Genomic DNA, 15,201 nt, shown 5'->3' on the forward strand with positions numbered 1-15,201 from the left:
AAAAAGTTAGAAAAATCTTTGCCTGACCATGTTGTCTGAGACTTTTGGTTCAAAGAAGGTAGCTCCTGCACCCACATGCTTCCCCAGGGCTCCTAAAATTGGATCAGATGGTGTTTTTGAGACCTATCTAGTTTATTGTAAATGGTTGAAAATAAAAAAGGTGCAGTAGTGAGAGAAAAGTCAGGATCAAGGAGGAGAAGGGATACTGTGAAGACAAAACTGCAGATGCTTGTAGTCACCAGTGTGGAGAAAAAGAAAAAGGGTAAAAGAAAAGGTATCGAGTTATTATGGAGTAAAGGGACGTTAGATTATCTGTGGGTGGGAAGAAATCAGACTATTTTAAAAATTTATCTAATACTCAATAGGGTAGAGACTAAGAGGAAGAAATTTGAGGATAACCAATTCAGACCTCGTCGAGTCTTTCCACTGTTGTTTTTTGTAATGAATTGAATTTTTAAAATAGTTACCAAATGATAAAAAGAACATTTTAAAATTCGGGGGGGGAGGGATGCAGAAAGTATAACAAGTACAGAGAAAGAAGTTCAGCAGGTGACTGACAGGAGGTAAGTTTTTCTGGTCTTTGTTTCCAATTACTAACAATTACATTTGGTAAACAGGAAGTGCCAAGTCTAACATACAGGAAACAAGTATATTCAAAACAAAGTGTGTTTTTCCCCTCTGAAAAAAAATAGTTTATCTAAATAACTATCTGGAAAATAAGTATGCTACTCTGAAAACTTTTTTTTTTTTAAAGAGCCAAACTCTTTTCTTCCTCTACATTACTGAATAAATTTTGGAGTAAATTTTCAGTCTTTCCCTGAGATTTGATGAATACTTTTCCTCAAGTCATTTCAAATGAAAGCCACAATACAGTGTAACAGTCTGAAACGCTAGGTTTTTTTTTTTAATTTTATGGTTAAAGCATTTAAAATTGTTATTGACAAGAGCAATCTTGCATTTTGTGACAGTAATGCTCATAATTTTATTTGTAATCTGATTTTTTCCCCAGTGAATGCCTTGTTTTATTTTATTAAAGTTGAACATGGAGCCGTGTGGCTGTGTGCTGCATGTAGCTCAGGGGTCACCATGGGGATTAAGAGTGAGGCCTGAGTGAGGCCCAGGATTTTGATCCCTACTCATCCAGAGCAGCTCTATAGCATCTGTGTTCCATGTACCTGTTCAATTGTCTAAAAGATTCCACTGCTATATATATATATATATATATATATAAATTCTGCTGTTAAAACAGAACTTTAGAGCTGAAAAAGATCTTAAAGATAATTTAGTCCAATCCTTTCATTTTACCATAAGGAAATTGAAGCCCAAGTAATTTATTTAGATAACCTGCCCAGGATCATGCCATTAGCTTGCGACTATCTATGACTGTCACCCTCCTTGCCATCCCTACAGCCCTTTCAGACCAGAGCTGACCATATTATCCTTCCCTGGACACCACTGACTAGACCTTCTTTTTATGATGAACATGTTTTTGTCTTTTCTTCAAAAAAAAATTGAATAAAAGCTGTCTTTTAGAACTTTCCTGTTTCCCAGCCTGCCTTTCTTAATTAAGTCTTTCAATTCCATACCTTCTTTAAAATATCCAGACTATTCAGTGAGAGTAGTTGCTCTGTTCACTCTTGTTGGCTGAAGCCTATTACTGGCCTATTCAATACCCATTCTCCTGTCTTCCTTATTAGCAGAATCCCATTTTGGGAGTGGGGATGGCAATGCGCCCAGTTGAAAAACATTCCCAGGACCTGTTTTAGCTCAATTTTGTACAATAGAGCCCAAGTGGGTCTTAAGAAAAAGATCATTAAAGGGAGTTGACTCAGTTGGCCAATGCCCTGTTGCCCTTCCTTCTTTTTTTTTCTGCCTGAAATATAGCTTGATGACTGGAGTCACAGCAACAATGTTGTGAGCATGAGGATAAAAGCTCCACCTTAGGAATGGAGGCATGGCAAGCTAGGAGAAGCCTGGGTTCTAGATGTTACTGTGAAGCTGTCATTCCCTCACTGAACTGCCTACCTCCTGACTTCTTGTAACATGAGAGAAAAAATAAACCCCTGTGTTTAAACCAGTGTTATTTGGGTTTTCTGTTACATGCAGCTGAACATAATTCCCACTACCTCCCATTTAGACAGAAACAAAGTAGGCTAGGAATTCAGTTTTATTGAATGATCTGTTTGTTTTTTTAACACTTCCTTTCCACTCACATAGTAGCCTGTGCCTACACCATCATAGGGCCTTAGCATAATAATTCATTCACTTATTCACGTAGTAAAATAATCGCCTTCCCCTAATCCCTATTCTCAGCTGTTATATGTATATGTCTCTTGTCCAGGTGCTAGATTCACTTATTCAACACACAGTTTTTGAGGCCTGTTAGGTGCCAGGCACTTTGCTTGGCAATGGCTGTAGGGGTGAGCAAGAAGGTATAGTCCACATGCATATATACTCCAGTTGAGAAGACTGGCAAAGAGAAAAAGACAGCAGAGAATTACCGTGATTATGAGTTATAAGGAGCACTGTAAAGAATAGCCTACAGTGGCAAGGGAAGGGAGAGATGGAGGAGTAGATTTGAAGGAAAGGGGTTAGCTATGTGAAGAATGGGAGAAGAGCCTTCCAAGCAGAAGAAACAGCCTGCACAAGGGCCCAGAAGCAAGGTGGGGTGGGAGTGGAGGTAACAAGCAGAGTAATGCCCTCCCTTGAGGTATGAGTGGGGCCTCACAGTTGGATGTTCTTGAAGTTACTCATCTAGGGAAGAGGCCATTTGGTACAACTATTACTTAGGAACTTGGAGCCAGGACACTAGCCTGAGGCTGCCAAGAGTGGGCTGTTGCTGTCTCCTTGTCACAGAGGGTTTGGGTTTCAGGAACTCAATATGAGTTTTCTGGGGCTTAGATAAGAGGAGTTACTGAGAACTGTTTCCATCTGGGAGCAGGTGCACATCCCAAAGGGAGCCCCATGAGAATCCTGATTACATCGCATCTTGTGAGCTACATTATTAGTTGGGTGGAACTCTGTGTTCATTTCCCTTTTATTATCCCCACAATTGCAGACAAATTTTTTATGAGTACTCGATGTGGTCTCTGCTCTGCTATGGGAAATTAAACAAAAAAAATAGTGTGTCTGTAATGGGGTTGAAGAATTAAAGGGATACTGGGCCTCCCAAGTGGTGGGGGCAGCTGCTAGTAGTGAGAGGTCCCTAAGGAGAAAGTGGTTTCCTTGTTCAAGAGTAGGGGCATCAAGTTCAGTCCCTCCTCACCACCTGGCCAGGTTTGTTCCATGGCCAATCTTAAAAGAGCTGGTTTTGATTTTTTAAAGGGAGCTAGCTTTTCTTTATGAGTTTTCTTCCCATTTGACTGTAAACTCCTTGAAGACATACCTTATTGTTTTTGTACCCTCGGTGTCCTGGAGATAGTGCACACTCAGTGGGTATTAGTTTGATAGATGAGTGGATGTCTGCAAGGTATTGTGCTGGATGCTGTGAGAAATACAAAGATATACACACTACGGTTCCTTACAGAGTTTACACTTGAGAGGTAGTGATCAGATGCATCCACAAATGCATGGCGGAGTACGGAAAGTACTGCAGGTCATATAAACGCCTGGGAAATGCTGCTAGCTCACAGAGAAGGGAGAAATTACTTGCAGCGCGGGGGGCTTCAGGCTTGGGACAGACTTCATGGACAAAGAAACATCTGGCTGGGCTCTGAAGACTGGAGAAAATTCCACAAGTAGGATGATTAGAAAATAATACATTCCAGTCAGTGGGATCAGTGAGAACAAAGGGGAGACATTCCTTTTCTCTAGTGCATGCTCAGTAGCAAGATTTGATCCAAAGATGAAGTACATGGATAGGGAGGGGAAGCGTCAAAGCCAGAGAGGTGTGCGGGGGCCCCACAGCAGGGCCCTTAAAAATGTATTTTTCAATGGATTAGCCCTCTCCTAACTCTCTTAGATGGAAGAACCATTCCCAGTGACCTCTGAGAGCTGGGGTTGACATTTTAGGGTAGCAAACTTCTAAGCAGTAACTGTTTTTAAACACTAGAACGGTTTGTGAGTAGCAGCTTTGGAAAAACTTTTCCTAGAGATTTTTATGCATAAAATAAACATCTTTGCAGATGATTTCCTGTGCGCTTTCTTAAAATCCTGGGAATGTACTATACAACCTCTCAAATGTTGTTATTCTGTTCAACTGGAGTGTCTACTTTGAACATGACCCTGGGCATTACAGTAACTAAATTCTTGCTGCTTCGCCCTACCCCCACCCCCACCCCCACCCCCACCCCAAACTGTCTTGTCTTCTAGGTGTCCCCATATCGACACAGGACACTTCAGGCCACACAGCTGCTCAAACCAAACATCCCCAATCCCTATCATTCTACCTCTAAACAGTTCCCTAATGTACTCATTTCTCTCCCCTTCCCCTTTCCTGGTTCCAGTCACCATTGTCTCTCACAAGGATTACTGAAATGGGCTAACTGGTCTCCCAGCCTCTAAACTTGTCTTTCTCCAATCCTCCCTGCACACATGGTCTTTCTGAAATGTAACTCTGAAAGCATGCCACTCTCCTGCTTTATTTCTTCAGTAGGCTCCTATTATCCCTTAAGATTAAGTCCAAATTGCTTAATATTACTTATGAGAGAGGCAGGAGGTGTGAACTGTGAGTCCGACTGCTATGTAAGATCTTTTCTAGGTCATCCTGTGCACTTGAATTCCAGTTCTGCTACTTACTGGTTGTTGGACCTTGGGCAAGTTACTTAAACACTCACTGCAGTTTTCTCATCTATAAAAGATCGTGATAGTAATTCATTTTTGAAGTAGTTGGGAGGATTAAATTAATCTGGATCTTCCTCTCCTCTGTGAACACTTAAGCCTAGAGTGCCCCAGGATGCTTTCTCTACTTACTCCCTTAGTTATCTCAGCTGGTCTCATGACTTTAAGTACACAAATGCTGATAACTCCCAAATTTATATCTTCAGTTATTTATAACTCCAGCTGCATTCTCAACATCTCTATCTGGGTAGCTAATAGATATCTTGGCATGGATTTAACATGTAATAAACTGCACTCCTGATTTTTTCCTTCAAACCTGCTCCATCCATAGTCTTTCCATTCTCAGCTGATGGAACTATCCTTCCAGAATGCTCAGGCTCAGTTGTCCTCCATTTCTCTCTTTTCTCATTCCTTACATCCCATCCATCTTAAAATCCAACCGGCTACTCCTTCATGGAATAGACTATACATGGAATCTAACTCCTCCTCACCACCTCCATGGCTACACCCTAGGCCAAGCTCCATCTTCTTTCACCTCGATTACTGCAGCAGCCTCCTAACTGACTTCTCGCCTTTTGGCCCATCTACAGTCACTTCTCAACCCAGCATACAGATAAATCACATCCTATCATTTCTTTGCTTAAACCCACCAATGGCTCCCCATTTCACAACCACTAAAAGCCAAAGTATTTACAGTGGCTTTCAAAACTCTATATGATCAGGACCCTACATCTAAAAATGATGTACTATCATCTCCTACTTTACCCCTTGCTCATTCTATTCCAGCCATAATATCATCAAACCAAACAGTACTGGCATCTCTGTTTACCCATGGCATCACCCTCACCAGAGATCATTACTTCTTCATGCAGTTTCTATCTGTTGTCTATTGTCCTGTCCTTTCAGCCTGCAGAACTCTCTTTAGCGTCCCTTGTTCATCTAATGATGATGAACTCACTCCATTTTTGTTTATCTGGGAATGTCTTAATCTTGCCTTCTTTTTTATTCTATTTTTTTTTTGCTTGGGCAGGCACCGGGAATCAAACCCAGGTCTCCCGCATGGCAGGCAAGCCACCGTGGCCTGCCCTCACCTTCATTTTTGAAAGACAGTTTTGTCAAATATAGAATTCTTGGGTGGAATTTTTTTTTTCCTGTCAGCACTTTAAATATGTCATCCTGCTGCCTTCTTGTCTCCATGATTTCTGATGAGAAATCTTCACTTCATCTTATTGAGGCTCTCATGGATGTGACATGCTGCTTTTCTCATGAGGCTTTCAGAATTCTCTATTTTTGATATTTGACAGCCTAATTCTATTATGCTGCTGCCTGGATCTATTTGGGTTTATCCTGCTTGGGGTTCATTGAGAAATTTTGATGTCTCTGTTCATGTCTTTCATTAAGTTTGGGAAGTTTTCAGCATTATTTCTTTGACTATTCTCTATGCCCCCTTCTCTTTCTTCTCGTTCTAGGACTCCCACAAGGGTATATTGGTATGCGTGACAGTGTCCACAGGTTCCTCAGGCTCTGTTCACTTTTCTTCAATCTTTCTTCCTTTTGGTCTTCTGGATGATTTCAGTTGTCTTATCTTCAGGTTCACTGATTCTTTCTTCTGCTAGCTCCAAGTTGCTGTTGAACCACTCAAGGGAATTTTTAATTTCTGTTACCGTGGTCTTCGGCTCTGTTAGATTTCTTTTCATAATTTCCATTTCTCTATTGATATTCTCTTTGTGTTCATCTATCATTTTTCTGATTTCCTTTAGTTTTCTGTAATGTTTTCCTTCAACTCTTTGGCCATATTTAGGACCTTTTAAAAAAAATTTTGTCTGGTATGTCTCAGGTTTGGTTCTCCTGGTTGATCAGTTCTAAGCTTTCATCTTCTCCTTTGCTTAGGCCATCACTTCCTGTTTCATATGTTTTGTAATCCTTTGTTGAAACCTAGGCATTTTGATATTTTAATGTGTTATAACTGATATTTAGACTCCATGGCATCTGTTCTTTTAGCTTGTGTTATGACAGAATTTTCTGGAATACCAGGAGCTAACAACAACATCAACAAAACACCTTTCCCAGTCTTTGCAAATTGACCTGTGTTAGTGCACTCCTTTAGGGCTTATCCATACAATGGTTGTATAAGAATAACTCCAAGTCAAAGGAGGGTCCTCCCTGAGCTTTTCTGCACTTAACACTTGTCTGGGACAGGAGTGTGTGGCCCTAGGAATTCCCTCATTTATATGGTTGTTAATGTCCCATTTTCCTAGGAAACAGTTTCCTCACAGTCCCTGGCCCTTCATTATTTATCCTACAGCAAGAAATCTCTTGTTACAGGCAGTAGGACATAACTTCTCTCACACAGCATTCTGTATGGAAGTCTCTCTGAATTGCCTTCTACATACAGGACTAGTTCCAAGATAGTGAGTTCCTTAGGCTACCATCATACAGACTGGACCAGACAAAATACTCCCAGCATGTATACGGGGGCCACTCTGCTTCCTCTGGAACTAGAACCAGAGATCTACACTGAGAGGATGGGCTGTCATTGTGCTGGGCAAGGGGGAGTAGGGGCAGCTAGGGCTCTACAAGATCATACAGAATTTATGTAGCCATTTTATTCATTTGGTGCTTGCCCTGTTACTGCAGTCCTTTGATTGTTTTCTGAAGCCCTGAGAAAGATATTTCTGCCAATTCTTCCTGTTTGTTAAAAGCTTCTGGGGGTTACTGCTTTGATTTGCTACGGGAATGCAATATACCAGAAACGGAATGGCTTTTAAAAGGGGAATGTGTTAAGTTGCAAGTTTACAGTTCTAAGGCCGTGACAATGTCCAAATTAAGGCATCAACAAGAGATTACCTTTACTCAAGAAAGGCTAATGCCATCTGGAACACTTCTGTCAGATTGGAAGGCACCACTTGGCTGGCATGTTGCTGGTCCATTTCTCCTAATCTCCATTGCTTTCAACCTGTTTTCCGGGGGGTTCCTCACTTGGCTTCTCCAGAGCTGGGTTTCATCTCTTGTCTTCCCTTGGTTCTGACTTGCTTAACATCTCATGGGAAGGCACATGATGACATGTGCTGGGCTCTGCCTACGTCTAGGCATCTGCTCTCTCTGTCAGCACTCCAATCATCTCCCAACATACATATCTCTGTCAGCCCTGAAGCAACTGTTCTCCAAGTGTCTGCATCTGAAGTTTCTCCAAAATGTTCCCCTTTTAAGGGACTCTAGTACACTAATCAAGACCCACCTTGAATGGAGGGAGGCATACCTTCATCTAATCAAAAGGCCACACCCAGAATTAGGTGTGTCACATCTCCATGGAAGTAATCTAACCAGAAGGTCATACCCACAACTGGATATGTCGCATCTCCAAGGAAACAATACAAAGTTTCCACCCTAAACAATAGGTCTAGCCCTGAAAGATTGGATCAGGATTAAAACATGGCTTTTCTGGGGTACAAATTTTAAACCAGCCCAGGTACAAGCTCTGAAGCATCTCATTCTGCCATCTTGATTGGGGCAGGGCCTCCAATTTACTTATCTTCTTAATCTCATTTCCCAGTACTCTTTTTCCCTTCTTAGCTCAGCCCTACTTAACTCTCTCATTTCTAAAGCTACCACATGTACTCTTCTGTCTGCCCTTCCACTCCACCATTTGAACACTCTCTACTCATCTTTCGGGTTTCAACCTGACAAGGAGTTCCCCAACTCTAGGTCAGATGCCACCACCATATCACCTGCTCTAGTTTGCTAGCTGCTGGAATGCAATATACCAGAAATGGAATGGCTTTTAAAAGGGGGAATTTAATAAGTTGCTAGTTTACAATCCTAAGGCCGAGAAAATGTCCCTGTTAAAACAAGCCTATAGAAACGTGAATCTAAGGTACCCAGGGAAAGACATTTTGGTTCAAGAAGGCTGATGATGTTCAGCATTTCTCTCTCAGCTGGAAGGGCACATGGTGAACATGGGGGCATCTGCTGGCTTTCTCTCCAGGACTTTTGTTTCATGAAGCTCCCCAGGAGGCTTTTTCCTTCTTCATCTCCAACAGTCGCTGGCTGGTGGACTCTCTGATTTGTAGTTCTGCAGCATTCTCCTCATTCTCAAAAAGCAAGTCTCTCCGAAATGTCTCCTCTTTTATAGGATTCCAGTAAACTAATCAAGACCCACGCAGAATGGGTAGAGACACGTCTCCATCTAATCAAGTTTAAAACCCACAATTGATTGAGTCACATCTCCGTGGAGATAACCTAATCAAGTTTCCAACCTATAGTACTGAATAGGGATTAGAAGAAACCATTGCTCTCACAAGATTGATTAGGATAAAACATGGCTTTTCTAGGGTACATAAATCCATTCAAACTGGCACACTACCCCACTATGTACTCCTTGCTGATCACATTATTTCTCCTTTGTCTCCCCAGCTAGCCTCTGTGATTACCTGAACTAGACCTGCGATAGTCACTGCAACATCCCCAGCACACGACTTGATACAGTAAATGTCAATTCAGTGAATGAATAAGGAATGTCCACAGCAGTGATTGCATTTCAGCACCTTGAACACACATTGCTTAGAAACCATAATCCTGGGCCTCCTAATTCCCTGTGTAGTTATATCTTGTGGTGATTCTTAAAGGTAATAACAATTCCTAACATTTGTCTAATTCGCTCAGTCCTCCCAACAGCTCTATGAAGTAAGTACTATTAGTGCTTTTCTTTGAGAAGTGAGGAACCCAAGGTCTGGAGAAGTTAAGGTATTTTTCCCAGGTCACACACCTTGGAGCAAGTTTTGGAGCAGGATTCAAGCCCAGATATTCTGGCACCAGAACGCCTAAACTTACACAGATGCCACATTCTTCTGCTATTTTGCTTTTGGACTTTCTTAGTTCATAATTAGCCAATTCTCTCCCTCAGCAATATGGCAACGAACAATTCAGATCACCTTTGTTCTAGTTTGCTAGCTGCCGGAATGCAACACACCAGAGACGGATTGGCTTTTAATAAAAGGGGATTTATTTTGTTGGTTCTTCAGAGGAAAGGCAGCTAACTTTCCACTGAGGTTCTTTCTTATGTGGAAGGCACAGGATGGTCTCTGCTGGTCTTCTCTCCAGGCCCCTGGGTTCCAACAACTTTCCCCGGGATGACTTCTTTATGCATCTCCAAAGGCCTGGGCTGAGCTGCAAGTGCTGCGATGAGGAATGCCGAGCTGCTTAGCTGTGCTAGGTTGCGATCTCTCATTTAAGCACCAGCCAATTAAGTCAAACGTCACTCATTGCAGCAGACACGCCTCCTAGCCGACTGCAGATGTAATTAGCAACAGATGAGGTTCATGTACCATTGGCTTATGTCTGCAGCAACAAGACTAGGTATGCTCACTTGGCCAAGTTGACAACTGAATCTAACTAACGCAACCTTCGACAAACATATATCATGCATGCTGGTTTATGGAGAAGATGCCACTCTCTCCATTTAACAAAGCGGAAACTAAAGCCAGGGAGGGCAACAATCTCGTCATCTAGATGAACGCCATTACCGCTATCACCATAGCTTATCATTTTATTGAGCACTTACAGTGTGCCAGCTACCAGACCAAACACTTTGCACACCTCGTCCCTTTGTAAATCTTATATTTAGGTTAACCGAAATTGAACCACTCCATGGTTTTCTGAAAAACAATAATTTGAACCACTTACACTTAAAATAGTATCATAGCCATCAAAGCTCCAAGGCAATTTGGAGAGAGCCTGGCCCAATCCCTTGAATATCAGATAAGGAAACTGAGACTAAAACGTGAAGTGCCTTGTCCAGGGTCAGCCTGTAGTGTTTTAGCTGGTGAGGATTATTGAGTATGGGTCCAGAGCTCTCGAAAAGACTCTATCGAGCACATACTAAATGAATACATAAATTAATAAATGAAAAGTTATGCCTCGTTTTAAATGGACTTTTCTAAAGAAGTGTAGTTATTGCCGCACGTGATTTATTATCCATGATGTGCTATTATTATCAACGACGTGCTATAATCATGCACTGGAAGTCCTCCCTACACACACAAACAGACACACTTTTGGGGCTCTTCGGGCAGCACTGGTCTCCAGGCGCATTCCGTCGTTATGCAGGTGACAGCAGTGACCACCCAACCCTTTGTGATTGGGTGAGTGGTAGCCAGGGCGGCCTCAAGCTGTCCTTGGCCGCCAATCAGGGCTCGGAACAGCGGGCTACACCAATCGGCGATTACCAGAGCTTCAATAAGAGCCAATTGGGGCGCTCGAGCCCGAAAACGGGCCTGGCAGGCAGCGATCAATCAGCGAGCAGGGGCGGATTACTGATGCCCAATCACGACCTTCAGGCCTCGGTAGCTGGCGGCGCGGGTACAAGGCCCGCGGGCCGGCCAATCACTGGCGACCCGCGGGCGGCCCGCGGGGCCCAGGCGGAGGAGGAGGCGACCCACCAGGGCGGGGTCTGTCCGCCCGGCCGAGCGGTCCGACCTGCGAAGAGCCAGGTCCGGTGAGGGGCCGGCGACCCGGGTCTAGGGCGGGGACGGCGCGCGCCCGCAGCCAGCCGGGGGCGGTGGCTGAGGAGCGCGCGTGAACCGGAGCGGGGGCGCGCGTGGCGGGGGCAGAGTCACGAGATGCCGCGCGCCAGACCCGCGGAGCTGGGAACGCGGCGGCAGGAGGTGAGGGACCGGGTAGGGGTTTCGGGGAGGTGGTTCGCTCGGGCGGAGGGCTGAGGGAGGAGGGGACTCTGTTGCCATGGCAACGTGTGTGCTCACTGGAGAGGTTCGGATACTCGGACCCTTTCACCTCCGGGACGAGCGCGCACCCTCAGTCCGCCCCCTGCCCACCCGTGCCTCCATTATCCCTGACTTGCCGGCAGATAGGCTGGGACCAGCGCAGAGATAACCCATTTTTGGCATCCATCTCTCCTCCTCTGGATCCTAGCTACCTTCCACTTTCCCTCCTTCCTGTCGTCTAGTCCACGGTCACAGGGATTAAAGGTACAACAGGCCTTTGCGCTTTGACCACCTGGGCCAGTTCTCAGCACTTCCCCGAATGGCCACAGCCTAGGTCCAGCGCAGCCGTCTCCTCCCGGAAACCCACGCCTTAGAGAAGTTGCTGCCTTAGGGACCTGGGGTAACCCCTATTTTTAAAAAGGCACCCAAGACACAGCCTTATACTTAAAGAATGGGGCCTGACTGAATGACCAAAATCCACAAAAACAGCTTTCCATTCCTTAGATCGATTTCTATATATATAATAGATATTCCTATATATAATAACTTTGTATATAACTTTGTATATAATGTAACTTTACATTGGCTCATTGCCACATTTAAAAGGTAAGACATTAAGTTAATTTTAATATACTTTATTTAACCCAAAATATATCCAAACTATTATTACAATATGTGATCCACATTAAATTATTGGTGAGGTATTTTAAATTCTTTTTCTTCATACGAAGCCTCAGTTCAGCCAGACACATTTCAAGTGCTTAGTGGCTACCTTATTGAACTGCACAGACATAAACATTTCTTGTGTGTGTGTGTGTGTGTGTGTGTGTGTGTGTGTGTGTGTGTTGTGGCCAAATACACAAAATCAAAGTTCATCAATATTCTTTGAAGTCCTCCTGTACAAGGAGACACTGTGCAATGAGGCTACCAAAAATAGGAGGCGTGGTCCTTCCCCAAGCAGCTTCTAGTCTAGCTGCAGAAAAAAAATCCAAAAGATTAAATAGTATGGATATAATTCAAACAATGGTAAAGATAACTAGGTGGGCCGGGATTAATTGACACAGAAGTTGGCTGATAATTACCCTAAGAAGTCAAGGGAGGATACTTGAAGCTCATGCAATGGAGGAAGACATGAGCCTACTCTTCAAAGATGGAGTACGCCTTGGACTGTTAGAAATGAGGAGAGTGTTTTGGATAAATGGACCTGAACATAACTTCTTTTGTTTTTAGGCTTGAAATCTCGCGAAGTCCTGAGGCTTTTGGACTGAAAAAGGCTTCTCTCTCACTGACAGTCTCCACAATGATTCATAGTCTTTTCTTGATCAACTCCTCTGGGGATATTTTCCTGGAGAAACACTGGAAAAGTGTGGTCAGCCGTTCTGTTTGTGATTATTTTTTTGAGGCACAAGAGAGAGCTACTGAGGCAGAAAATGTACCTCCAGTTATCCCTACCCCTCACCACTATCTCTTAAGTGTTTACCGCCACAAGATCTTTTTTGTCGCCGTGATACAGACGGAGGTTCCACCTCTATTTGTCATTGAGTTCCTTCACCGAGTGGTGGACACATTTCAGGTGCGTGAATGTGGGGAGGTTCATTATGTAAACTATCAAGTGTATTTATAGTTCTAATTCCGTTGTATTCAGTTTCAGTTAAGAAACTTTTTTTAAAAAAATCAGAACTCTGACATTGCTCATACCCTTTTTCATCTGAGGAAATTCTTATTGAATTGGAATTTAATCAATTGCACCTAAAATGACAGATTGACTATTTTGAACCTATTGCATGAGAAAGCTCCCCTACTTGGTGTGATTGTATACAGTCTTTTTAGTTCTGGAGATAGGAGATGTCCTACTTTTGCTCACAAATCAGAGGAGATTTCTTTTTACTCCTTATATAGTAGACATGATGCTGATCATTTTTACATATTTTGAGTTGCATCAAAAGGCTATAGCTGTATAAAGTTTTATTAAAAAAAATAAAAAGCTAAGTAATGCTTCTTTTAACTGTATCTAGCAGGGGTAATTTGTGAACCCAAGCTTCTTCTTGGGTTTTGGATACTTATCCCTAGCAATGACTGCTAGTGACGAGCTCTTTTTTTTTTTTTTTTTAATTTTTTTATTAATTTTTAAATAAAAAAAAATATGACTAGAAAGAAACACAAACATTCTTAACATGACCATTCCGTTCTACATGTATAATCAGTAATTCACAATATCATCACGTAGTTGCATATTCATCATCATGATCATTTCTTAGAACATTTGCATCAATTGTGATGAGCTCTTTTTGCAAATTTGAGCCTGGGAAGTCTTCTGTACCCATAAGAATTTATCTGACATATTTTATAAGGTACAGTTTTCATTTTGAGTTTGTCTTTCAGGAATAAATTTGAAGATTTCAGGAGATGGGGTATGGAGGAGACAAGTTACACCAGTATATCAGTGTCAGTTATGGGCCAGAATTTTATATTACCCAGACTCTGGATACAGATGGTAAAATCCTCTCCATATCAGTCCTAACAGAATTACTCAGTTTCTAACTTGAGTTATAACTTTTTGCATAACTTAAATGATAAATGAGAAACAAGGGCCCATTGGTTTAAGTACTGTGTCATGTGAGGTCTGGAATTAGTTACATGAGTGCAGAATTTATAGAATTAAAAAAAAAAAAAAGAATGAGAACCCAGATGGTATGATAAAAATTAAATTTCATGTCAAAGAGTTCTTTCATTTGACCTGTATATTACATACTTAGAGCAACTTTCATTCCAAGAGAACAAAAATAAGTTGTATAAGTTTTTCCTACAAATACTCTCTGATAGTACTCTGTAGAGGATCCAGTAATTATAATCTTAAATTACCCTAACTGTGCCTTGTTGTGATTTCCATATATGATGTTTTACCCTATTTTAAAATTAACAGTCCCTTTAGTGAAACCTGACAACTGCTTCATAACAGCACATAATATTATGTAACTTACTGTAAGACAGGAAGTGTGATAAAAGATGTTTAATCTAGTTGAAACCACAGAAGAATTTGGAGAAGCAGAGTAAAGTGGTTGGCTTGGAAGTTTGGGGCTTCAAACCTTGTCATTTTTGAAGCACTTATTAAAAGTAATGTAGGGCGGGCCATCATGGCTCAGCAGGCGGAACTCTAGCCTGCCATGCCGAAGACCCGGGTTTGAGTCCCAGTGCCTGCCCATGTTAAAAAAAAAAAAAGTAAATATATACATCTTGATTTTAATGTCTTGTCTGTTGTGTGTCTTCTCTGGTAGCTTTACTTTCTAGTACTAGAAGATGACAGAGGAGTTCCAACTGCAGAATTACAAGCATTTTTGTGATAGCACATTGTCATACTTGCAAGTTTACTCTCCAAACATTTAGCTCACATTATGTCTGATTTATGCAACCTAGTGAGGCATTTTATTTTGAAATTGTTTTAAACTTACAGGAAAGTTGCAAAAATAATACAAACCCCATATAGAGAACTCCAGCATACCTCCACCCTCCCAGGTAACCAGATGCACCCAATTTTCACATTTTGCCACCTCTGTCCTATCAGTCTAACCATCACCTATTTTATAAACATTTGAGATTAGGTTGCACACAGCATGCTCCTTGAATGCATAATACTTCCATGTACGTTTCCCGTGACAAGGATATTCACTTATATGTCACCTTGAGCTCAGTTATCAAGTTCAGG

The 15,201-nt window shown here is 42.2% G+C and overlaps 1 protein-coding gene across 10 annotated transcripts in view; it reads left to right on the forward strand.

Annotated features, from left to right (window-relative positions):
* The window catches only part of AP3M2 (adaptor related protein complex 3 subunit mu 2), a 116,278-nt gene that overhangs the window by 70,836 nt on the left and 30,241 nt on the right, over positions 1-15,201 (forward strand). For 7 of the 10 annotated variants that reach the window (XM_077152599.1, XM_077152596.1, XM_077152600.1 and 4 more), the window contains one exon: positions 12,729-13,071. In XM_077152599.1, the coding sequence (XP_077008714.1) occupies positions 12,799-13,071 (273 nt within the window). In that variant the 5' untranslated portion in view covers positions 12,729-12,798. Of the gene's footprint in view, positions 1-10,934; positions 11,268-11,330; positions 11,442-11,521; positions 11,763-12,728; positions 13,072-15,201 lie in introns of those variants that run through there. The other 3 variants (XM_077152598.1, XM_077152594.1, XM_077152597.1) reach the window with 3 other exon arrangements.

Source organism: Tamandua tetradactyla, chromosome 3 (genome assembly GCF_023851605.1).
Source record: "Tamandua tetradactyla isolate mTamTet1 chromosome 3, mTamTet1.pri, whole genome shotgun sequence".
NCBI classification, from domain to species: domain Eukaryota; kingdom Metazoa; phylum Chordata; class Mammalia; order Pilosa; family Myrmecophagidae; genus Tamandua; species Tamandua tetradactyla.